Below are 15,070 nucleotides of genomic sequence, written 5' to 3'. Positions count from 1 at the left end.
GTCTCCTCGTTAGAAAGTCTCTGGTCATAGGCTATGTTTTCTTTAGAAGGCAAATGATAATATTATGACTAGGCCTGTATGAATTCATAAAACATGGAGGGTATGTTGTCACAGGGAAAACTTGCCCGCATGTCATTTTCTCATCACCATGGATTAAAGTAATTTATCACCAGTAGCCTACATCTTGCAAACATCTTGGGCTAATGGATTTTGTGTATTGCCTTCGCCTGAACAGCTGGGGGCACTAGTGCTCTGAGTTTAAATCCTCTCACTCGGCAACATCAAAAGCAGGAAACAGGAAGTGTGTGCAACAATCAAACGTCGTCATTCCAGATTAAGGAAAGGGAAACTTTTGTTATCATTTTGCGAGATATTTATCAAGTAAACCACCACTATCAATAACACCTTGGATTAAATACCCACAGTATGCCTACACAAGGAGCCTGCAGTTCGACGTTTGTTGTATTCATTGTTGTTATTTGCGCTGTTGTTCAAAAAGGAACTTGTGTGACTCCGTCTCCGACATCTCCAACACCTGTTCAGAAGCGTAAGGTTTTCGTTATTTTTGTAAAATTATTGATTGCTGACTGGCGCAGCGATGCTTTGTTTTGTTGACCATGCTGTTCTGTTTAAAGAGAGCTGTCTTGACAAAAATGCATCACGCCTTAATGCAGTTAATGTCTTAACCTTACCTTCCTTGTTTGATTGGGACAACCAATTGAGTTTAACACCAGTCAGCTATGTTAACTAACCTTCAAAAGTTGGCTAATAGGAATGCCTACCATCTTAACTCTTGCTGTGATAATGGGTCATATGTGTTGTTAAATTGTCGATATAGGATGAGACGTTGCATGTTGAATTTATTCACTGAATTGAATACTGAAAGTTAAAGTGCACACTTGCCATATTCATCTTTGTTGCTGAAGCTGCGTAAATAGCAACTTCATGAGTAGCCTAACTATAGTGCTGTTGAGATTAAAGACTTGCAGATTAATTAGACTTGAAATATTTGGGATTTTGTAGTCCTGTCACGAGGCATGTCTAGGCCCATTCGCTCTCAGCTGTTGAGTCAAGAAATAATGCACTTGATGTTGGACCTAAATAATTTTAGCTGCCAAATTGTTTTCAGGCATGTTGCTGCCTAGTATACAATGTAATATGAGGAAATTATCCACATATCTACTTCGCTTACCTTGTGTATCAGGTAGAAGCAAAGAAGCCTTTAGTTAGGCTATGTTCCCTGTAAAGGCTGACTCCCAATAACAAATTATAAGGCAATGTCTTTACAAAGTGAAGGCTACCATTGCAACAATATGTAATTTATTCACATTTTATCACTAGCTTGCAATGTCCGGACATCATGTGAAGACTGTCTTGCCAACGTAACGGTAAGCTCTTATTAGAGGTGTTTAATGATCTGATGATGATTCACCTCATATTTGTGTTTACCTCCTGCTAACACTAATGAATAGTACAAATAAACATTTCCCTCTTCCCTAGTGCCTTTGGTGCATGACCAACAACACATGCAGCCATTATCCGGTGTCTTCCATTATACCACCATCTTCAGTGTGCAGCCTGTCCCAGGCACGATGGGGAGTCTGCTGGGGTGAGTACAGCACCATCTTGCTGGTGCTAAGGGGAGAGAAATAAATGCTTTATTGATCTGGAGGGAAATGTAGGCATCCAGTAGATTATCTTAGACCGGCCCAACATGGCGCCAAGCGCAACGGAAGTCTTGTTTCTGTCTTACACCCAAGGCAGTGATGAATTTTTTGTCATGCGCTCCAGCTCAATTGATCATTGCGTTCATGGGTGTGTCGATTAAAAAAAATAGGTGTGGTCAGGCGCATGATCCAAAAATTGCTGTCTTACACTCATAAAAAAAATCATTAGGCCACTGACCAAGAAAAACCTAGCAAAAAGCCGGGGTTTTTATTCAGTCATTCGAGCATTATTGGGGTACTTTATTTTGATGCTTTTTTCAGGTTATGTTTTCGTTTGTAGTCAGTCAATAGAGAAAGTAAATAACTAAAAACGGTTTTGTCTTCACTTATGAGACCATGGTGAAGTTAGTTTCAGTTTGAGAGAGTTCAAGTAATAGATGAGTGCAGATGCATCAGCAATAATCAACTAATCACACACACATTTTAGTAAAGCAAGATTTAGTAGAATCATGGTGTTGCATACACGGTCTTACATGCAAGCAGATTCTTTCAGATGAGCTGACTGTTAAAATATCAACGCGCTGTTTGATGTTGCGCTCCTTGCTCTGATAGGGAATGACAGATGTCACATTCTCATTGGTTTAATGGATGTTGCACACAAAACACACCCATGACTGATTTAAGAAACATAAGAACAACCCTTTTGAACTTTTTACGCCGTCAAGATAGCAATTTTGGACTGGCCACACCTTTTCAGACCATGCGTTTCAGATCGTTAAAATAAAGCCCTAGACAGCCTAGCATTCAGAGAACATGCATAGGAGACATAGGCCCCGCCTAGAATAATCTTTGGACATGGATACTTCTCCCAATTACAGCTCAACAAGTGAAATAAAAAGCAAATTACGCCTTATTTTGTTTAAAAATTTGCATCGCAATTAAATTTTTATCTCAAACGGTTGTAATCTTCACAAATTTGTATCGATTTTTAGCCGATTCATGGTGCATTGTTGCATCCCTAATGGTTTTGTATAAATGGTGAAAACAAGTGTCCAATACTAAATTGTAAACATGGCACAGCCTGTTGCCCACATCATACAGACTATGACACAATAGCCCCCTCCCCATCGTCGAGCCAAAGCCAGGCCAATTAAGGCTTGTGAAGGCTAATCGCTTCCCCATTATCAATTCAAAGCCATGGTGCTTGATTTAACCTCCACGAGACCTCCTCAGGTCTACTGCCCCTGGGTTTCTGGTCTACACCACAAAAAAACAGCAACTTTTACTTATTCTGATACCATCCAGCGTGATGCTTATGCTTAAACTTCCCTTGCTTCACCTGAGCATGACGTTGGCATCGAGGCAGCATTGTGGGGGCGGGATTTAGAACAACACAGACAGACTGTTTAATGATAGGGATGCAAACGTTTTCTCATTCTTTTATGTTTGAAGCCCTGGTCATTAAGGCGTGTGAACTTGAGTTAGCCTTTTCTCAGCCTGGCTTGACAGTTGGGTTTGAGGGGGGGTTTTTGAGTTGGGTTTGTTTTGTGACTACAAGTTACAAAAACTGAAAGAAGGTTTTGGTTTCTTTTGGTTTCATTTTTGTTCTGAGATGACATAATAATGCAACACTTTATCTTTAACTTTATCAACACTTTATTTATTTAGCCTACTGTATGTGTCAGAAATTAGTAAAAGTAAAGATGGGGCATTTTTGGAAGCTTAAACAAGACCAGAAAATTGAGAGACCTATGGAAATGAATTAGCCTAAGTAATTGCAAGTAAAGTAACATCAAGAACAAAACTAAATGAAATGGGGAGGAGAGTGCACATGTGGGTTGTGAAAATGATGTATGAAAAAAAGAATGCTATTTTCAAGTCTCATTTCAAGACCGCAAACACTGACCAGAGTCTTAAATGTGTCAGTGCAAACTAGTTAGTTGAATGTGTCAATCAAACTGGCTGTTCCCTTTTGCTAAACATGAGCCACACTGAACCCTGTGTTTGTAACCTTTACACAGGCCTATGGACAAATCTTTGTATCTACACAGAGATTACTAATCACATTTTTGATTAGAATAGAATGAATGGTTTGGGCTAGGCTATGCCTGATGAAGGGGTTAGACGGGTTTATGGTCCTATCAGTCATTTGAATGCAGAACATGTGCTAGGGGTTCACACAGTTGCGGCCTAAGCATATCAAGCCAACGCGACCAGATGCTGATTGCTGGCGGTGGTTTCACGCTGTGTTGTTGATGTGTTTATCTAGGCTTTGTGGCGAACGCTGTGAACCCAGCCCAGCAGGAAGTCTGAGCTGGCCATCGCTCGAGCCGCTGCATGGTGCTGCTCAGTATGCTCGCTGTGTGCTGACTGCAACACTCACACAAATGTTTATGGAGGATTTGGGCGCCAGCAAATTGGATTTTAAACTTTCATTGTGTCGTCAGCAGAACGGCAGCAGTTCAGAAAGGAAAGTATCTAGGTCAGGATTGGCTTTCGATTAGGGACATAGAAACCGAGGCTTTATTTGATGCTATATTAGGTTTCCCCTGGGCCTTCAGCCATTACTCAAACAAATATCATATGAAGAACCAATGCTTGGTCCAAGAATTTACTTGAACTCATCTAAGGATTGTCAGCTGTTTGGTGTTTTCTTTGTGTGTCCCAAAGCACACAAGAATAACTGGTACATTTGTCCATGTAGCGGACACTTTGGTCCAAAGCTTACACATGGAGTGACATTCAAGCTGCAAAAGGAGGCCATGAAGTAAAAATAATCACTGTCTTTTAATTAAATTAAAATATTAGTTATGACTACATGGTAATCAGAGGATAGTTAATGCAGGAGTTTAAGTGACCGCCAGGGAAGCAGGCAAGTGAACACTGGACATTTATCAAAAGGCACTTCAGCCCTGTCTTAGAAATCTGATCAAATTCTCTGTCTAACTGAACTAAACAGATCAGCCATGATGGGATGCCAGCACCTCACACCTTTGTATACATTTCACTAGGCGTGTTCCCTGTGATCAATACGATTATGCAGAGTATTATGTTGACTTTTAGTTTTGTTGTGTATAGCCAGTAGGCTATTTTCAGTTCTTCCAATCATTGTAGGCTTAGGTGAAATTACAACGATTGAAATGGAGAAATCTTGGGACATCATCACATTTATTGAGAAACTAAGCATAAAACCATGAGATGTTTTTTTTTTTTTTTTTACCGTGGTATCGATTAGGGTATGGAGAATTGTCTATTTGATTTCACTGGTATTGGTATCGACTTCTACATTTCTGGTATTAAAACATCCCTACACAAGTCATAAGGGAAATGTATTACAGAAGTAGCACTATGCTGTATATTCTCAACATGGCAACGTTTGCTTTCAGTCTGATGTCAAAGTAGAGCAGAAAGTAATGTATCAAACAAATCCCTTTGTTTGAGGTCTTACAAAAAGGATTTGTCCAGAATCTGCCCTAATAAACCTACTTTCTCTGCATTCCAGGCTCTCAAACAAAAAGGGATTGAATGAAGCCCCACTGATTAATGATTATTTTCTGATGGTGTAACATCAACTTACAAACAGCAGATGGCAACATTGGACTTGCAATAGAATGCTTCACACTGTGTCTTCCAGTACTTGGGTTCAGTGTGCATTCTACACAGCTTCTATAACGTAGCATTTACAGTTTAGGCTACTTCCTTATTTATGTGTGTGTGTGTGTGTGTGTGTGTGTGTGTGTGTGTGTCTGACCCCCTAAGGGGGGGGGCACATTTGGAGACAATTGTTTTGCAGCACAGGAATGACCACAACAATGTTGTCTTGCAGGCTTGTGCAAAATTCCATAATTGAATTGAAACTGGCTCTTTGATTCCAATTCAATTCTTGAATTTCACTTGCATTTCAATTGAGGTAGCAAACAGGAAGCAGAATTGCAATTCCAATTGTGCACAACCCTGTTGTCTTGAACATTAATGTGCAAAGGCATTCCTGGCAAGACTACTTCGGTTTCTGCAAGTCAAATCAAAAATAGTTTTATGGTGAAGTTAAAGACAAACTATGGAGTATATTGGCAATTTCTTCGCTGTTTTCTCGGTTTTTGCTTCTTTTCGCTGGCTCTGTCATGACATGTCTGAGAAACTCCATCGCTACCTTGTTCTAGCCAGTGCCTGGCGTGTATGTGCATTTAAATGCAGTAAAGCAATTTGTTACACTCGTTGTACTGTACTTCCTGACACTGAGGCCGTCGGCCTGCCGGCCCAAAGTTGCAAGGGTGGTTTTCCTGCTCACATGTGCTAGGGGGAAGTGAGACAGCCACCATTCAACTCGAAAAAAGTCATATAACCATTCCATTGACTCCGAAGCTGTTAAGTTAAGGTAAATTAAGCTAAAGAACCTGCATGGTTCACCTTTAAAGTATATCCAGGCGGAAACAACATCCAACATGACCCTCGCAAAATGTTTGGTAGGGTGAATTGATTAATGAACTACATTCTACTGCTGACCAATACGACAAACCAAAGCTCAACAGTGACCTTCCCCTGCCAGCCATTTTGAGAGTGCACTTTCAGTCAGGAAATCTATTCTGTGCGCTGTTCTGTGTTCCATGTGATGTGAAAATAACAAAATGGCAAAAGATATTTAACCTATATGAAGTTGATGAAATAATGGATAGTGACCTTCAAAAGTTGTCAGCAGTCTAGTGTTAATTTCGTCAGACGAGACGAGAGGAAATATGTTCGTCAACAACCTTTTTTTTCATGACTAAGACGAGACGATGACGAGACGACAGTAATGTCCTGAAACACTGACTAAGACTATCTTAAGATGAATTATTGTTGACGAAAAAAGACGAGACTAAAATGTTTTGCATGAAATAAGAACTAAGATAAAATCTCTCTTCATTTTCGTCTACAAAATGAGAAGACAGAATATCTAGCTGTTATGTTTTCAAAATATTCCGAATGAGTTCATACGCAACAGCTTTCCTGTAGGCTAGTCTACGTGCTGTTGCTGCAACCCTAATGGCTGCAACACGAAAACTACATGGAACAAGAACACTGGAGATTTCTGCCAGAGTTACCAACTAACTACCTAATCTTTATGCCACAATGCTACATACCCAGAAGTTGAAGCTTCTCTCATACAAATTAACATCCACCAGAATGTCCATACGAAAATGTTCATCATGTAATGTCAACTATTTAACTAGTTAGACTGATGATGCAAAGTTTGCTAGCAAGTAAGCTAATATGGAAAGTTAAGCTAGCAAGTTAGCTATGGCTAAGATGGAGAGTCTGTTTGGGGAATGTGTTGTGTTTGAAGCATATCGCCATCTAGCGTGGAGTAAAACATTAATACTTTGGTCACGACAGTGTTTCTCAAACTTTTTCAGTTTCAGGACCACTTAACTAGCCCTAGCTAAAAAAAAAAAAGATTAGACCTACTTCAACAGTAGCCTATAATTAGTCTACACTATAGGCCTACTCACTGAACCACCTTGCTTATTGTCTTTGCACTTTGCTTATTGTGTGGATTCATACTGTATGATTTAAACTGGCAAATCTTACATAGACAGTGTTGCAGAACTGTTTTTACATACAAGTTGGTTCAATATTGCAAACAACTCATCTATATTATATTTTACCACGTCTGCTCACGGACCACTTGAGATAGCTTGCGGACCACCAGATTCCCGGACCACACTTTGAGAAACACTGGTCTCTTTATATGACAGTGGTCCAGTCAAATCTTTTACTGTCTATGGTCAAATCCCAGCCGAGCTATAACTGAAGGGTTCAGATGCAAAAGCCTCTAAATGCCACCTATGTCAAAAATGAGATAAAGATGGTGAGGGGATGCTCTCCACACATAGTATACGCTAATCAAATAATTTAACTTCTAAACCCACTAAATACCACTCCTTTCCTGGTTTGAAATATCGATTTATAGGCAAAAACCTATAGGAGACTGAATTTAAATGCTCATTTAAAAGAAAAGTGGTCAGACGGATTTAGAACTGAACTCTTCAACTGTAGCTCGACTTACCTGTGCATGTAAACATACTGACTGACAAAAAATCAGAATGAGTAATTATAACAGACGAGTAGCCCTGTGGACACACAATATTGTTGGAAAATTGAGATGTGTGAAACACTATTTGACTCAAATGGTAATCAGAAATAATTTGTTATAAAAAAAAGACTAAAATGTGTTGACTAAAACTGACTAAGACTAAGATACCTTTAGTTTTCTTATGACTACAACTAGACTAAAATGACGAGACTTTTAGTTGACTAAAACTTGACTAACAAAAATGATATTTGAATGACTAAATATGACAAAGACTAAAAAGGACATTTCGTCACAAGACTAAGACTAAGACTAAATTAAAAATAGGTGACAAAATTAACACTACAGCAGTCTCAGCTCTTATGTTTTTCTAAGGATTCACCTGGCACTCTGGTTGCAGTTTTACTGTTGATGCGTCAGAATAGTGTGTCAGTCTTTGTTTGTCTTTTGGAGACAAGTAATTGCAAGTGTGTTCGTGTGTGTGTGTGTGTGTGTGTGTGTGTGTGTCCCTCACTCAGTGAACTTCGAGGCTCTGATCATCACCATGGCTGTAGTGGTCGGGACCATCCTGCTGAGCGTGATGGTCTGCTGCTGCTGTTGCTACTGCTGCAGGAAGAGCTCCTCAGGGTACAGTCCTCATCTCTCTCTCTCTCTCACACACACACACACACATACGCAGGGGCGCTGCTAGGGTTGTATTCCATAGTATGCAAGATGCGCCATCCACCCATGATATTTAAATCAACCCGGCCGCAACTTCAATCAATCTTGACAGAAATACACACACACACACACACACACACACACACACACACACACAGTGCTGCACTCTCTCTTCCCCTCTCATCTCACACTCATATTATGTTAATAGGCCAGGCTCTGGGCTTCAGCTCTGTGTCTGCCTCTCTCTCCTCTGCACAGTTATGCTGCTGTGGCCAGACTTTGCCATGCGAGCCATGGGACAAACCCCGTCACTCAGGAATAGGATGAGGTTCTTACATGATCATGTGTCAAATTAGGTCATCAAAGAGTAGCCGATACTCTTGTCCTCAACTTTTCTTTAAAGTACAGTAGGTTATTGTCTGAATTGAAACAGTTGAGTTCACTAATTGATGAGTGCAAAGAAACGTATGTTGCTTGGTAAAGTAGATGTTTATATGTGTATTTATTTAAAAATATTATCTGTTCATTATGGGCCATATGCCCCAAAAACTATTCTCTTGCACTTGCCCCATAGAACACTGCTCACTAAAGACCAAGACATGTACGTACACACACACACTCACACACACACACACACACACACACACATACACACACACACATACATTTTTGTGTCTAGGTGACCAATGACCAAAAGCACTTAGACATTTATGGTGAACATAGTAGACCTCTTGAAGCAGCTCGATTGGAATCGGTGGCTTCTCCAAAAGCACTGATCAGGTTCAGTGTCTGGAATGCTGGCCACAACCAACAGAAGTGGGCTTCTTTCCGCTCGATCGATGTCTGTAATCCCTCAGAAGGTGGAAAGATACAGAGAGATGATCTGCTACTGTATGTAGTCTTTCTCACTCTCAAACAGACTCACATTCACACTCACAATCACACTCACACACACTCAAGCACGCACTCACGCTCACACTCCGTCACACACACACTCACGTGTAATCACGCTCATCGTCGCCGCTCACTCTCCGCAGCCGCTTGGCCTCTCCTTGCTGCTCCTTGCTGGGAGGTGTGCTCCCTGCCTCTCCCCTGTACGTGTCAAGCAGTTCCATATCTGTTCATTTGTCATTAGCTCTCCCCTCACACTTAATTAATACCGCGAACACCACACACATACACATTCACACACAGGCACACACACACACCCCCACCCCCCGATGCGACAACACACCACATTCATTTTCACTGCTGCCCCAGATAAAACTACACTGGGGCTATTTCACCTCCTCTCCTAAAGCCGACGATTTATCCAAACGAGCCTGTCGCAATCCTTTCCCAAGGCTGGACCTGCTGCTTCTCAAGCATCTGCTGGAAGCCACAGGAACAAGGTCATTTATAAGATCGATGGCTCGCGACCTTGACCTCTGCAGCAGACGCCCTTCATATCCCGGAGTTACTCCTCATTTACGCTTTACATCCTGCCTCTGGTTGTGTCTTCCCTCTACATACACATCATTTATTCATTTATGCCAACCCAAGTGACCTTTACAGTTTAGAACAGGAATGCTAATTGGCATTTGCTTCCTGGGATGCAGACCAGTGGTTTGAACCGAGGTGTTGGTTGCACCTCTCTCTGCCTGTTGAGCAGTATGTCTGTTGTCAGGTTTGTAAATTAGAAGCCTGCTCAGCTGAGGAGAGCTGACGGGGAATCATGTGACAGGTTTGCCACAGCGGAACCCGGAATAGTCGGGCTGACAAACAGCGCAAAGCCTACAAGCTGAGGAAGCATTTTTTATATGTTCCCTAAGGAGCCTGCATATTGTAGATTCAGAGGTGGGTAGCTAATGTTTGGTTGTTTGTTTGTTTGTTTAGTAGCCCTGACAGAGATGAGGAGAGGTTGGCCAGAAGACGAGAGGAGGCCCGACAGCGCTCAGATGACCGGTAAGAGTTCAAATCTCTGACCATCCACATACGCTCACATTAACTAGTGGACATAAAGCATAATGAAGCAGCAAGCACAATTAGCATGTGACCTTGAACTTACACTTGAGAGTGCAACACTAATATTGTGTGAACTCTTAAAGGTGTAGGTTTTTTATAACATTCTAAGTTCCGCAACAATTGAAAGTTCTAAAATTCTATGTTGAATTCAATAAACCCAGATATTCTTTAGAACGTTCGTTTCCCAACATTCCCATCACACCGGTGTGACGGTACTCCTTTGTTTTGCTTTTGATTAATGCCAGGTAAAATGTGTGTTTTTCAAGAAGGTAAACTATATGCAGCAGAATAGAGGGGGGGGTGGGTGTTTTTGGATATTCAGCAGCTGGTGTTCTTTAATCCTCTACTAGGTTTCTCTGCTATAGAGAGAGGCTTCCGGGGTAGTTGTTGGTCATTCCATTATGCATATCAGCATCTGAGTTTGGACAGTGAACTTTTGCCATCAAAGTCCTGCTTATAACAAACCCTAGAACACAACGTCCAGACAACGTGCAAGCACATGCACAACGCAGCCACAATGCACAAACACCAGGCCACAACGTGCAAAGCTCCAGTTTGTCTCTTATGCGGCTCTATGGCAGAATTTCTACATGTGGCTGTTTGTGTGTAGCAGATTTTCCACATGTGGCTGTTTGTGTGTAGCAGCCTTTCTGGAGGGAGGAAATAGTCTAATGAGGCGTTTTAGACACTCGCTGGCGCGTAAGGATTTTCCATGGCACAGATGTGGGCAGGGTGGGGTGCATTGTGGGTGCTGTGTGTTTTTGTGTGTGTGGAGGGGTGGGGTGCACTCGAATGCTCTGTGTGTGTGTGTGTGTGTGTGTGTGTGTGTGTGGAGAAGTAGAGTGTTTCCACATCTAAAGTGCAGGAAGACATGTGGGATGTGAGGCCTTCTTAAATCCACCTCATCTGGGTACCTGGAGTCAGGTGCCATTAAATGGCACCGTGGCAATTCACTACAAAATCAGATCCACCCTATGAAAGAAGTCCCTCTAGTGCAGGTGAGTGGACTGGTAGAAAATGCGTGTGTGTGTGTGTGTGTGCGTGCCTGCACGCGTGTGTGTGTGCATGCATGTTAAAAGCAGTGTAGCCTGCCTCTTACACACTACTCCAGGCTGAGTTTTGCATCATCATCAGAACAGTTGGCTCGAGGGACGTGCCACATCATATCATATCGTTATCGATATACGGGGAGAATTCCTGCCCATGATAATGAATTGATCATATTGTGATGTTAATGATCTAGTTGATGACATGGTTACAGATGCGCTGCAAGGTGGGCAGCTCACAAGCAGAACGAGAGCAAGCATGGCAGAAGGCAGAGTTCAAACTGTAGATCAGGAAGGCGATTTTTGATGATGGTCAGGATTAAATTTACTTTTTTGTGTTTGGAAGGTCCCAAACTGACCCCCCAAAAAAAACAGTGGTCAATGGTACTATTTTCCCATTGTCATAAATATAATGATATAGTTTCTTAAGTCTGTCGTCCATCCCTGGTTGGCTCCCAGTGGGCCACACCAACCATCACAGGAAATCTTGTTCTGCATACTGAGAGAATGGCTATTTTACCATGAAGAAACCCTATAATGTTTACTCAGTCTGTGCCTCCCTCATGGGTGTGATATATCATACATGTGTGTGTGTGAGAGAGACTTCACCTGATAATCACCTGTTGATGAAGTTGCTTCACTCGTCTGCCAATAACCCCATTGAGCTGTGACCAGCTGCAGGTTCCCTAAGGCCCTGCAGCAGACATCTGCTGGCTGTGTCCAGCTGACCCCTTAGTCTATCAATCTATTATTCTCTCTCTACCTCTCTCTCTCTTTCTCTTTCTCTCTCTCTCTCTCTCTCTCTCATTCTCTATCCTCTCTCTGTCTTTATGGTAATCCTTGCCTCCACCCCACTTGTTGATGGTGTGTATAGCTATGCAGAAAAGCCCTGTGTGTGTGTGTGTGTGTGTGTGTGTGTGTGTGTGTCTTCGTCTTCATCAGGCAGATGGCACCCAGGCCGCTGCTGCCTGTCTGTAGAGTGGCGTTGATTGCTCACAGATCACTACCTGGTCATAAAGAGCAGACTGATTTACAGCGGGCTCTCTCTGTGTGTGTGTGTGGATACCGACTGGATTTACGTCCCGGCACAAAAGACGGCACAAAGCAGCCTGGCTACCCGCCCCCCTGGGCTAGGAGAGAGTGATGATGTGTGAACAGACGTTCCTTAGCCTGCCCCCTGGCTGTGAGGCAGGGCCCCATAGAAAAAACACCGCTGCTGTTGTTGTTTTACGACAGGCTAGTGGGGGGGGAGTGGAAGACAGGGGTCTACTGGGAGCGTGGGGCAGATTTAAACAAAGACATTAACCCTGCCTCCTAAATAATGCAGCGCCATCTCAGGCAAAGCCACGGCGCCTCTGCAGCACTTCACTGTAGGAGTTGTGCATTGCTCTGCTTTTGTTTTCTGAAACAACAGTAATTCACATGCTGATGAACATGGCAGTGTGGGTATGCTTTGCACATATGTGCTACCGTTGATTTGTTTTTTCTATATAGAGAAATGAATGCCACAGAAGGAGATGACGCATCAGTGACACTTTCTGTGTGTGTGTGTGATAGAGCATGTGAGGGAGTGAGTGAGATACTCCAAGGGTGTGTGAGTAAAAAAAGGCATATGTGTTTAATTGGAGTGAGTCTCTGTGTGTGAGAGATGGAGTGATGGAGAGAGAGTCTCTGTCTGTGAGAGATGGAGTGATAGAGAGAGAGTGTGTGTGTGTGTGTGTGTGTGTGTGTGTGTGTGTGTGTGTGTGTGTGTGTGTGTGTGTGTGTGTGTGTGTGTGTGTGTGTGTGTGTGTGTGTGTGTGTGTGCGTGTGTGCGAGCGAGCGACCGTGCGCTCACTGTATCAGTGCCTGCCCCCCCGCCCTTGTGTGTGTCCTGTGCAGCCATCAGAAGTGCTGATGCTCAGGGAGTGGCGTGGGCGATAATGGCTGACAGTCAGAAAGTGTGAAAAGCGCGGTGCAAAGCCAAAGTGACAGGTGTGGCACTGAGCAGCCGGGCTGTGGCAGGGGATCGGTCACTGGAGTCGCGTGCAACACCCTAGGACAGAGTGTGTGTGTGTGTGTGTTTGGGGGGTCCCATAAACACTCTCATATGGTGACTGTCCAGCCCATCACTGAAAACTTTGCAGATGAAACCCTCAAACACTCACACACACTTCCTGTCTGTCCCGTCCCTGGAAGCTTTGCAGATGAGGCTGTCCTGATGCCGAAACTGACAATGAATGAGCCTCAGGTTATGCTTTTAAAGTCCAAGTCCAACGCTCAAATTGTTTGAGGCCAGCGTAGCGCTGCCGCGCCAACTGTTCCGCTGTTGAATCATAACAAACAGTAGGAAATCTGCTGTTTGCCACAGGTCAGTGTGATCCACGCCTTATCGTCCATCCTGTCACTACAAACTCCTCAAAAGAGACTGGTAGTGTTCTTTTGCGTTGTCATGTGTGAGGTTGAAGTGGACATTGCTTTGGTCAGAGGGAAATGCTAGTTTGTGCAGTGACATTTACAGCTGGGACCAGGGTGTGTTGCTATTGTCTCGTGAAATTGGACCCTCAAGTCTATGAAATGTACCTAATGCAGAGGTTCTCAAAGTGTGGGGTGGGCCCCACTAGTGGGGAATAGAGGCTTGACCGGTGTGGCACAATCAACAGTAGGAATTGTATTTATATTTGTGCTTATCTTTAATAACGCCTTTCTTTTTTGACAAGGAAGATCATAGATTGAAAACAAAATAGCCATGCACAAACACAAGTGTCATAAACAAACTGACATATATATTAAAATGACATGATAACTGATCCAGCAGGAATTTGTAACGTTGAACCTGAAAGTAATTGTGGTGAATAATTACTTAATATTAATCTTAGACTGGCCAACTTCAGGAAAAACTCAGGAGAACTCAAGTTCTCCACTTGGCATCAGACACACCTACTCACACCCACTTCACACCTATCTGAATAACAGAATATCTTATATATCAGAAATATCACTTATAGAATGTTCCAAACATTCTCACAATCAAATCATTACAATCCTTGCACTGAGACTATTACAATGATGCCAAACATGAATATATTTACATTTCATGACACATGGATACATTATATCAAGGCATCATCCTTTGTCTTGTGGACCTGATAGCCCTTAGAACCAGTACATTAGCATTTCATTGGGGGAGGGGAGGGTGTCTTTGTTTTAAACCAAGAAGGGCCACATGGCCAACTGAAACTAGTCTAGAAATTAAATTATTATTAATTTTAAGCGTAAAATTATTGCTATCAAACCAAAATGCAAAAACAATATTTTAACATCCATTTTGCTGGGTTGATGGTGTCAGGTGGGGCTTAAAAATTCCCCACCTCCAACGTGTGGATGACAGAAAAAGTTTGAGAACTACTGACCTAATGTAATAATAGTCCTCGGTGTCATGCTGCCACCCTGTTCTAAAAGTAAACTGATGACATAATGACCGCTTCCCATGTGTGGTCACCATAACCTGCCCTGTGGTCACTCTGCTGCCTCTCTCTGTTCCCCTCGCAGGAGAGTCGACAGGAAGGCTCGTCATGATGAGATCCGCAAGAAGTATGGTATGTACCATTTCCTCATGCGCTTTCACACACACACTCACA

General features: G+C 42.6%; 1 protein-coding gene across 2 annotated transcripts in view; it reads left to right on the top strand.

The window, feature by feature from the left end:
- The first annotated feature begins 288 nt into the window (after positions 1-288).
- The window catches only part of LOC125306366 (pituitary tumor-transforming gene 1 protein-interacting protein), a 21,033-nt gene continuing 6,251 nt past the window's right edge, over positions 289-15,070 (top strand). Inside the window, exons 1-6 of one of the 2 annotated variants that reach the window (XM_048261690.1) lie at positions 289-547; positions 1,342-1,388; positions 1,501-1,609; positions 8,256-8,364; positions 10,279-10,344; positions 14,982-15,028. In XM_048261690.1, the coding sequence (XP_048117647.1) occupies positions 427-547; positions 1,342-1,388; positions 1,501-1,609; positions 8,256-8,364; positions 10,279-10,344; positions 14,982-15,028 (499 nt within the window). In that variant the 5' untranslated portion in view covers positions 289-426. Of the gene's footprint in view, positions 548-1,341; positions 1,389-1,500; positions 1,610-8,255; positions 8,365-10,275; positions 10,345-14,981; positions 15,029-15,070 lie in introns of both variants that reach the window. The other variant, XM_048261688.1, reaches the window with a different exon arrangement.

This window comes from Alosa alosa, chromosome 13 (genome assembly GCF_017589495.1).
Source record: "Alosa alosa isolate M-15738 ecotype Scorff River chromosome 13, AALO_Geno_1.1, whole genome shotgun sequence".
NCBI classification, from domain to species: domain Eukaryota; kingdom Metazoa; phylum Chordata; class Actinopteri; order Clupeiformes; family Clupeidae; genus Alosa; species Alosa alosa.
Note: the sequence above shows the minus strand (reverse complement) of the source record. Positions and strands in the feature narration are given on the sequence as shown.